The 10,407-nt window shown below is 50.4% G+C and overlaps 1 protein-coding gene across 1 annotated transcript; it reads right to left on the bottom strand.

Moving 5' to 3' along the window:
• Positions 1-6,675: 6,675 nt before the first annotated feature.
• Positions 6,676-8,893, bottom strand: LOC105557922. Its single transcript, XM_012005328.1, has 3 exons — positions 8,230-8,893; positions 7,415-8,144; positions 6,676-7,036 (listed from the first exon to the last, which is right to left on the bottom strand). The coding sequence occupies exons 1-3, from the start codon at positions 8,891-8,893 to the stop codon at positions 6,676-6,678; spliced, it is 1,755 nt and encodes a 584-aa protein (XP_011860718.1).
• Positions 8,894-10,407: the final 1,514 nt, after the last annotated feature.

The following is a 10,407-nucleotide window of genomic DNA, read 5'->3' as shown; positions in this document are numbered from 1 at the left end:
TAATGCGTGTCCAATAGTGCGTGTCCAATCGAGCGGTGTCCAATCGTTACGTGTCCAATAGAAGGTCACCCGGTCTTTTTGCCTACACCGGGGAATTCTTTCGCGGCGGACCGGCACGCCGGGTGTCGGCTGCGCCCCACGTGTCGCGGGCGCGAAGGGCGTATCCCGTTTGGACTTGTAACGATTGGACACCGCTCGATTGGACACGCACTATTGGACACACATTATTGGACACCGAAATCATTGGACACCGCATTATTGGACACAAGCATTATTGGACACCGCATTATCGGATACAAGCATTATTGGACACCGCATTATCGGACACAAGCATTATTGGACACCGCATTATTGGACACCGCATTATTGGACACCACATTATTGGACACCGCATTATTGGACACCGCATTTTTGTACACCGCATTATTGGACACAAGCATTGCAAGTTTGGACACTGCATTTTCGGACACCGCATTATTGGACACCGCATTTTTGGACACCGCATTATTGAACACAAGCATTGCAAGATTGGACACTGCATTGGGGTTGTCTCGATTGCGCACATAACCGATCGGACACGGCAATATTTCCCGATTGGACACAGGCTCCATCGGACACAGGCCCGATCGGACACAGACTCGATCGGACACTCTGTAACCGTGGACTTTTGCGATATTTGCGCGGGTAACTCGCGGCAGTCCAGGGTTCGGGCGGCAGGATTGGCAAACAAGCGTGTACTCGGTTTTGATTATCAACTATACTTAGATTTATTTCATATGTATACTTATACCTAGACTTACAAGTAATCTTAGACTAATCGCTTAGATCTACTTATATCTACTTATATCTTAGATCTACGCGTGTGCAGCTCGGGCTGCGGCTTCGTTTTGCTATAGATTTGGCGCGTGGCGCAGGGCGTATGTGGGCCGCGGCCACGGTCTTACATACAGGTCTGGTAACTCATATGGTGGGGGTAGGTCGCTTAGCGAAGAAATTTTGTAGTTCTTGTAATGGCCACAGCGTTGCAGTCTGTGTTCTTTTGGTGGCGAGGGACGCTGGAGGCCGAGGGGATATATCGAGTTTACCGTGCATGGGACAAAGACAGACAGTTATCTCTCCCGGCCTCCAGCGTCCCTCGCCACCAAGAGAATTTCCTCGCTAAGCGACCTACCCCCACCATCGAAAATTAGAGGCAGTCCCCGGACCTGTATACAAGACCGTGGCCGCGGCTATCGGTTCGGTAACGGGCGGTGTGTTCGGTACGGCGGCGCGGGTTCGTTCGATATCGCGGCGCGAGTCTGTTGGCGGGCCTGTAGCGGCGCGAGCGTCGGTATCGGTATCGCGGCGGTTCGGTTGTCGGGATTGTGGCGTCGCGAGCGTGGTTGTCGATCTGTCACTCAGCACGTGGTCGCGGTCCCCTCAGCTCGGGGCATGGGATGCGAGGTTAGGTACGGTGCGGAGGAGCCGCTCAGTACGCGGCCGTAACTAGGTGTTTGTCCGCTCAACACGCGGACCGACGGGAAGGTGCCACTCAATCCGTGGCTTTAGGGCAGTGCTCAGCTCGCACTAGGTTAGCGGTGTCGTCGACTCAACTCGTCGACGGGGAAGTGGTGTGTTGCTCAGCGCGCAACGTGGAGAACTCTTCCTGGCTCACTTCGCCGGGTCGAGCGGTGCTGTCAGCTCAACTCGCTGACGAGAAAAGAGTGCTTTATCGCGCTTTCGAGGGCCTTTTATACCGTTGGTTTGTGGGCGCGGGAGTGAGTACGGTGCTGGGTGAGACGGCGCGAGGTGGGGCGTAACGATTCGCTTATTGTTAACGGCTCATGGCCCGGTGACTCGTTACAACTCTAATGGGTTTTCAAGTGTTTATAACATGAAATTTAAGGCAAACTGTGACTCTAGATGGGATATTTATACATATATATTTAACCCGGGTTAACTGTTCTGTAAAGCAGATAATTTTCCATCATTTGTAAGTCCATACGCCCACAAGAATATTGTGCTTTACAGAAATACGCAAACCCGATACAAAATGTGTCCGATCGGGCCTGTGTCCGGTCGAGTCCGTGTCCGATCGGGCCTGTGTCCGAACGAGCCTGTGTCCGATCGGGAAATATTGCCGTGTCCGATCGGTTATGTGCGCAATCGGGACAATCCCAATGCAGTGTCCAATCTTGCAATGCTTGTGTTCAATAATGCGGTGTCCAATAATGCGGTGTCCAATAATGCGGTGTCCAATAATGCTTGTGTCCGATAATGCGGTGTCCAATAATGCTTGTGTCCAATAATGCGGTGTCCAATGATTTCGGTATCCAATAATGCGTGTCCAATAGTGCGTGTCCAATCGAGCGGTGTCCAATCGTTACGTGTCCAATAGAAGGTCACCCGGGCGCGAACAGCCTCCCGCGGGGAGGCTAGAGAGACCGACGGAACGCGAGTTCGCCTCGGCGGAGGCCCCTTGCCGGTTCTTTTCTCTTCAGTTCTGTATCCGACCTATTAAATCGTTTATTACACTCTCTTAACCCGAGTCCCGATTATTTTAGAGTATTCGTCTGCGTGTGTGTGTGTCGCGCCCCGTCCCGCCGTCCCGTTCCCGCGTGCCCGTAATTACGGGACCCCGCCACTCTGCTGACGGTAGAGAGCAGCCGGCCCCTGTTGCGTCGAGGAGGCTAAATAGCGGCGTTAACCGAGCGGATCGGCACCGTTTCCATCCGGGGAGCTGGTGTGTTTCGCGACAAGTAATTGACGCCGCCCGCGAGCGCGTTTGGCGCCCAACTTGGCCGTTGTAGCGCCCGTTCCGGAGATTCGCCCGGAACGGCGACGGCCGCGTATCGTTCGCGTAAGCCGCCTCTTTCTTCGTCGCGCCCGGCGAATAGAGTAGAAAAGTGCGTGACAAGAATTTGGCGCCCAACGTGGGGCCCACGTAAATTTAACTGCGATATCGGCCCGTGACTTTCGCGTGAACGGATGACGACGGGACGTGAGAGCATGTTGCATGGGTGAAGGGAATAGTTGGATAGTAGAAAGGGGCCGTCAAATTGACGGTATCTGATTTGAAATCGGGTGAGCCGGCTTCCAACGGCGTCCTCGGAATTTCGAACCGAGCGACCGCCGTTTATGTGTCGGGTGGGCAAAACAAACTGTGACCTCGCGATCACGCGTGTGTACCCTGCGCGCACCGGGATTGTGTCGATCCGGATGACGGTCACCAGCCCAAAATAGACCGCGTGCCGGTGGAAATTCCCCCGCGTGCCGCGACGGACAAAGCGGATGAGCAGCCCCGGATCGGACGACGAGTGGGTTTTCGCGGCCGACCGGGAACAACTCCAGGAAGAATCGAGGAAGCGCAGCCTATCGGTGGACGGGTCAGACTCGGTTCTCGCGTTACGGCTCCTGCGTAGGGTGAGGGCGGGACGTACAGCGTAACGCGCGGAGGAGAATCCGAGCGGTATGTCAACCACCGGGCGTCTCGAGCTCCCCACGGACGGGGTGCCGCGACCCGATAGCCCGGCGGGGAATACGGATCCCCCGGGGCAGACGGAGTTTCCGCTGTACACTCCGGAGCCGGTCACCCCTGCCTCCGCCCGACATAGTTCCGTGAACGACGCATACAATACGATACGGAAGTGGAATCTCCACTTTTCGGGAGCGCGCGGGGAGGACGGGGAAACCTTCTTGTTGCGCATCGAGGAGGGCCGCGGTATCATTCCCGTCTCCGACGCAGACATGTTTCAATGCCTGCCGTTCTTTTTGACGGGTACGGCGCTTAGCTGGTACCGGACCAAGCGCGATCGCTTCAATACGTGGCTCGCCTTCAAAGCGGCGTGGCGGACGCGCTTCGGAAACCCGGACTTTCAGTTCGCGTTACGGGACGAGATAATGAGGCACACGCAGGGCGAGAGCGAGCCCGTCGCCGATTACTTTACGTGCATGAACACGCTTTTTAATCGGCTGTCCCCGCCTTGGAGCGAGGAAGAGAAGGCGGGGTACGCGCTGCGCCACATGCTATTACGCCTGCAAGATCGCGTAAGCCGCGAAAACGCGACCGACCTCGACACGCTGGAACTCCTAGCCGTGCGGGCCGAAAGCCGGTATAACGCGGCGCTGAGCTATCGTCCGCCACCGCTGCCGGAAAAATCTCTCTTCCCCGATCTCGCGTATAGACCGCCGAAGGGGCGCTCGGGGGGAGGGGCCGGGACCGTGGCCGCGTTGCAGGTGTCGGGCGCGAACGAACCGGGCGCAGGTGGCCCCGCGCGAGGCGGCAAGGGGAAGGGAAGGGGGCCCCGCGAGGCGAGCGCCGGGACGCCCGCGATTGCCGCCGCGGACGCCGCGACCGGGGGCGCGGGGGGCGCGCGCGCTAAGGCACGAAAGTGCTGGAACTGCGACGCGGAGGGGCACTTCGTCCGCGATTGCCCCGAGGAGGAGCGGATACATTGCTACCGGTGCGGCCGCGTCGACGTAACTGTAAATATAAATCTAGGATTTTGTCAGGATAGGCAAAAGAGGAGGCGGGGAACCACTGATTTTAACACATAATTACTAAGCACTTAACTATATTTAGAATATGTGTATAAAAGTAACAAACAGTTAATTATAATTAGTCGCAATAAATCGCACTACTCTGAACTATCGACAAGAACTCCGTTATAAACGTATATCTTTCGCACGTACTGCTCGCAGGACCGACCGGCGCGTGTCCCTTCTCGAAGGCGAGTGTCTTTTCGAAACGGTCACGCACTGGCCGTTTCCTTGTCTTTTTCCCCTTATTATTATTAAATTTACCCTTGTGTTTCCGCGCTCGTGATTTGGCATTTTCGGTCGCGGCTTGCTCGTGCAGCCCGGTCGCGCGGCTCGCTAGCGCGCGGCTCGTTGGTCGCGCAGGCGCGTTGGCGCTCAGGCGCCTCGGCTCTTACAACTCGGCCGTTCTGACACTCAACTTCGTTCCGAAGTTGTGTCTTCCTTGCTTTGTCGTTTACAAAGTGTGGGTTTCTGGTTGAGCACCCTCGCGTCAGCTGTTCCAATACAACTGGCGCGGAGAAGCTCAACGTTTCCCCTTTTTTTCGTCGGTGCATATAAGGTAAGTGATTACTTCGTTTATGGTGTCACCTAACTTTCATTATTTTAGCAATTATCGCTGGGTATCGTGCAGTTATTTTTACATGTACTTAACCTAATATTTTCTTACTCTAATACATTAATACGCTGGTACATTTATTACGCATGCTTTTTTTTCAGCTTACATCATGATTTATGCTCGCGGATGGAGCTATTGTACGTGGATCCAGGGCTTGATTCTGTCAGACGACACGATTGTGTCCATCGGTCGTGATGTCAAGCTGCATCCAGGTACGTCTTTAATTACGTATCGATTATTACCTAGACTTTTGTGTATTACTATGGTCCCTTGTAGGCTGCCTTTAACTTAGCGTTTTCACCGGGCTTTACCCTTTTATCTCGCAACACGATTAGATTACCTTCTTTATACATTGATGGCTTTTTCCATTTCCCTTCGCGATACTTTTTATTGTAGTCTCTAATCGATTTCGTAACTTCTAGCGCTGTATCCCGTAATTGACTTCTTTCTGTTTCTAGGTCCGTATCAATACCGGCAAGGGAAGAAACGAATTCTGAAAACGCCCGATCTACGTGATTTCTTTTATCGTATCCCAACAAGAGTTTTGAAGGACTGGCCTTTATGGACGAATGGTGCGCATTATTAATGATATACTGTATTTTCTCTATGTGATTTTTCCACTCGTTTGTCTCGCTCAAAAATTTTGTTAGGGAGCTCTTAAGGAAGCGATTCACCCGTTCGACTATTCCGTTGGCCCATGGTGCGGCCACAGCTACCAATCTATGTTCGATATTCCGCTCGCTTGCAAATTTAATAAATTCGGATGAGGTAAACGCGGTTCCTCTGTCAGACACCAAATTAGAAGGGTTTCCGAATGCTGCAAAAACCGTTTTCAATGCGTTTATCGTTTCTTTTGAGCTCGTCGTTTTTACTGGAAATAGCCATGTAAATCGTGTAAAGGCATCTACTATGACTAATATGTGTTTGTATTGGTCCACAGTTTCCTGTAACGGACCGAAGTGATCTACGTGCATCTCTTCTAACGGCGCTGAAGGGGGCGGATACGAACAGATTTCTCCTTCCTTCCTGTTCGAGGATTCGTTCGACATAATACAAGTAAGGCAGTTGTCTATATATTCTATAACTCTTTTACGAAGCGATGGAAACCAATAAGATTTTTCGAAACCTTTCAATGTTTTATCGGCGCCACAGTGTGCCATATCGTCGTGGTAGGCCTTTAAAATACTTGGCACCATTGATTCTGGTATCACGAATCTCAATTGGTTTTCATCTTTTCTGTACACTAACCCATCTTTTAGCTCAAACCGTTCGTTTTCTTCAAATTCTAGTTTCTTACTAATTTCTAATATTTTCGGGTCGGTTAACTGCCTAATTTCGAGCTCTTGTTCGAGGGGCAACTCTCTCACGTACGCTGCTGCCCTACTGAGTGCGTCTACGTGCGCCATGCGGTTACCCGGTCAATGCAAGAGCTTGAAGTTATAGTTCTGTAGCGCGAGCGTCCACCTGGCAATTCGCGGATTCAGGTTCGTCTTGTTGACTGCGTACACCACGGCGTTGCAGTCTGTGAAAATCGTGAAATTTTACCCGTACAGGTACAGGTGGAATCTTTCTATGGACTTAACGATCGCTAACATCTCTAGCTCATACGAGTGGTATTTGCTTTCAGCTTCGTTCGTGCTCTTGCTGAAGTACGCGACTGGCGCCCATGGCTGATTCCCTCGCCGCTGCAAGAGAATCGCCCCGTAGCCTGCACTGCTAGCGTCGGTGTGCAGTTCGGTCTCTGCCGCGGGATCGTATAATTTCAGTACTGGTGCCGAGGTAAGTTCCTTTTTTAAAGTTTCGAATGCTCTCTCACATTCTATATCGAATTTGTAATCGACCGTCTTTTTTAACAAGTTCTGTAGCGGTTTAGCTTTTATCGTGTAATCTTTTATGAACCGTCTAAAATAATTAGTCAAACCCAAGAACCGCTGTACTTCGTGTACATTTTTCGGCTTTTTAAATTTTTCTACCGCCTCCGTGTGTCTAGAGCAGGGTGATCGCGTTCTCTGAGACGACGTATCCGAGGAATTCTATCTTTTTCTTTAAGAATTTACTTTTCACGTAATTTATCTCGAAACCATACATCTTAAAAATAGTTAGAACTTCCTCGATCGCGTTTAAATTTTCCTCAATCGTTTTCGTATTAAAATGTCGTCTATATATACAATTACCTTATCTTGTCTAATCAGAGGTGTTAATATTTGCACTATTCTTTTTTGAAACTCCGCCGGGGCGGAGATATTTGCACTATTCTTTTTTGAAACCGCCTCACAATACCCGAAAGGAAGTCTCTTACATTCGAATTGCCCGTCCGGCGTCGCAAATGAAAAATATTTTGTACTGTCCTCTGTTACCTTTATTTGATGGAAACCGTCTTTCATATCTAACAGGGTAAAATATCTTTTATTGCTTATTTTCGACAAGCAGTCCTCGATAATCGGGAAAGGGTATTTCTGTTTCTCGACTCTCGAATTTAGTGGCCTCAGATCAACGCATAGCCTGGTTTGCCCTGTTTTTTTTATCACTGGTACTACCCTCGCACAGTACGGAGATATACTAGGCTGTATTATGTCCCGTCGCAACAGATCGTCGGTGATCTTCCTTATTTCTAATTTCTCCGCCAGCGCGAATCTTCGCGGTGTGTACACGTATACCGAATCGTCCTTTATGTTAACTTTTACCGCATAACCGTCCTCAACCTGTTCTAATTGTTTTCTTTGTGTTTCAAGGATAAGGAGTTTCAATCGTTTCTCTGTCTCCGGATCGGCATCGGTTTCAATATTTTCCAACGCGATCTGTCTTTCGTTGTTTGTCCGTCTTTCGTCTATATAGCACGGAAGACAGGCAAACAAGTTCACCGTCTCTTTGTCACCTTGACCCGGCGGCGAATACACCAATGTGAGTGTTTCGCTCGCCAGAAATTCTCTTCCCAATATCAAATCGGATTCTAACGGGTCACCTTTCAGAATGTAGACATTAGTTTGAAACTTCCTATCCTTTACTGTTTCTAACCGAAAATCAATTTTTATCATCCCTAATACTTCTAACGGACAATTACTTAAATTTATCATATTTTTATCCGATGATTTTACCGTGCTCGTGAATGTCTCTTTGTATTGTCGGTATGTATTGTATTTGATGAAAGACACCGGACTTCCCGTCTATTAGAGCCAATAGATTACATTGCTCACCATTGATATCGCTAATTTTTATGTATGGGTTTTCCAGCTCCAGTCTGGTACCTGTGCTCTGGACCATCACCACTGACTCTCCTTCCGCCGGGTTGGCTGCGACCGTGGCTGCTACCTTAGCGGTCGACGTCTTCGTTGCTGTTCCGTGGTTCGTGTCCTTGGATTTCAGCTTCGGGCAGTCGAAACTGCGATGTCCCGGCGCTTTGCAATAAAAGCAAATGATTTCGGACTTACAGTCTTTTGCTCCGTGACCCTTTTTCCCGCAATTCCTGCAAGTACCGTCTTTTGGCTTTGTTTTTGCCGCTCCATTTGCCAGGTTCTTCCTGTCCCAGTCTGTTGCTCCGTCTGTGATACGTCTCATGACTTCCAAGAACTCCTCCATCGTCTTCGAGTTTAGTGATAGTGCCGTCGCTCTCAGCGACACTTGCTGTATGCCTCCGATGATCAATTGGATTGCATCTGGTGCCGGAATGTTCAACCGTTGGATCAAGGTCCATTTTTCGATGGCGTACTCGTCGAAGGATTCTTTGTGGATCATCCATTTGCGCGCCTCTACCTTCTGCATTAACTTATGGTACGGTATCTTATGATCGAAAAATTTCTTCAACTCTTGTTTTAGATCTGTCCATGACTCTAATGTCGTTCCTGTTTGTAGGTCGTACCATTTTTTGCTGCTTTCGTAAAGCGACTCGATGCTGCCAAGAGTGTCGCCCCTTCTGTTGACCTGTGGATCTCGGCCACCTTGTCCACTCTCCTGATCCAGGCTCCTACGTTGTCGTCTTCGGATCCTGCAAATTCCGGGATTTGTGTGGCCAAATGTGTGACGTTATTATTTGTGACCTGCCCCTCGGCCATCCTGTTACGCGTCGATGACCCCGTCGAGCTGGTCGATTCTTCTGAATTTTGTCGGGCATTTCGTATCTGATTTGTTTCCTCGTTTCCTTGCACTTGGTTCGTCATACTTTGTATGAGCAAGTTGAATTGTTGCTGCTGCTCCATGATTGTCCGCTGCTGTAGCTCGTGAGCTCTTCTTTGTTGCTCCATGAGCTCTTGCATTGACTCCATCATGCGAATCATCATGGTTTCCGTTTTATTCTGATCGGTTTCTCCGACCTTCCGTCCTTTATCTGTCGTCTTGGCTGATGTTCCTTTTTCGCGGTCCTCGGCTGTCCCGCTTTTCTCATGGTGTCATCAGTCTTTCTATGAGAGCCTCTTTTCCTCTTGTAATTGTCAGGAGATTTTTCCTGGCTTCCTCTTGGAGCTGCTCCACATTTAGCTCCTCTAGCCTGGAGCGTTCCATGTTCAACTGGGCCCGCGTAAGTACCATACGCCCTTGGGGCTCGTTCGAACTCAACGGTTTTGTTTCGCGAATGTCTTTGTCTCCTCTCGAAGACTCGTAACCCGGGGTTTTCGCGATTTCGCGGCGATCTCTAATCTGTTCGTTATCTGCTAAGCTTCGCGGTCAATCCCACTTCTGATTTTTGTTGTAAATATAAATCTAGGATTTTGTCAGGATAGGCAAAAGAGGAGGAGGGGAACCACTGATTTTAACACATAATTACTAAGCACTTAACTATATTTAGAATATGTGTATAAAAGTAACAAACAGTTAATTATAATTAATCGCAATAAATCGCACTACTCTGAACTATCGACAAGAACTCCGTTATAAACGTATATCTTTCGCACGTACTGCTCGCAGGACCGACCGGCGCGTGTCCCTTCTCGAAGGCGAGTGTCTTTTCGAAACGGTCACGCACCGGCCGTTTCCTTGTCTTTTCCCCCTTATTATTATTAAATTTACCCTTGTGTTTCCGCGCCCGTGATTTGGCATTTTCGGTCGCGGCTTGCTCGTGCGGCCCGGTCGCGTGGCTCGCTAGCGCGCGGCTCGTTGGTCGCGCAGGCGCGTTGGCGCTCAGGCGCCTCGGCTCTTACATAACCGTTCGAACCTGCCCCAAGTGCGCGGGAAACGAGTGAGGGAGTCGAGAGCCGGGGGCACGTCGACTCCTTCGCTTCCCGCCCCCGCCGGTCCCTCCCCGCGAGGGGAGGCCCCGGAAACGACACCGGCGGTCGTGTATA

Source organism: Vollenhovia emeryi, unplaced genomic scaffold (genome assembly GCF_000949405.1).
Source record: "Vollenhovia emeryi isolate VEMERY1.0 unplaced genomic scaffold, V.emery_V1.0 DF939405.1, whole genome shotgun sequence".
NCBI classification, from domain to species: Eukaryota; Metazoa; Arthropoda; class Insecta; order Hymenoptera; family Formicidae; genus Vollenhovia; species Vollenhovia emeryi.
Note: the sequence above shows the minus strand (reverse complement) of the source record. Positions and strands in the feature narration are given on the sequence as shown.

What these genes read in the sequence shown, in the direction of transcription:
- LOC105557922 (XM_012005328.1), bottom strand. Translation starts at nt 8,893, where the DNA reads ATGCAGAAGGTAGAGGCGCGCAAATGGATGATCCACAAAGAATCCTTC. An exon ending in AAGAGACATTCACGAGCACG is followed by an intron (nt 8,145 to 8,229) that starts GTAAAATCATCG and finishes ATTTTCGGTTAG; the next exon opens with AAACAGTAAAGGATAGGAAG. An exon ending in TGTAAGAGACTTCCTTTCGG is followed by an intron (nt 7,037 to 7,414) that starts GTATTGTGAGGC and finishes TAATTATTTTAG; the next exon opens with ACGGTTCATAAAAGATTACA.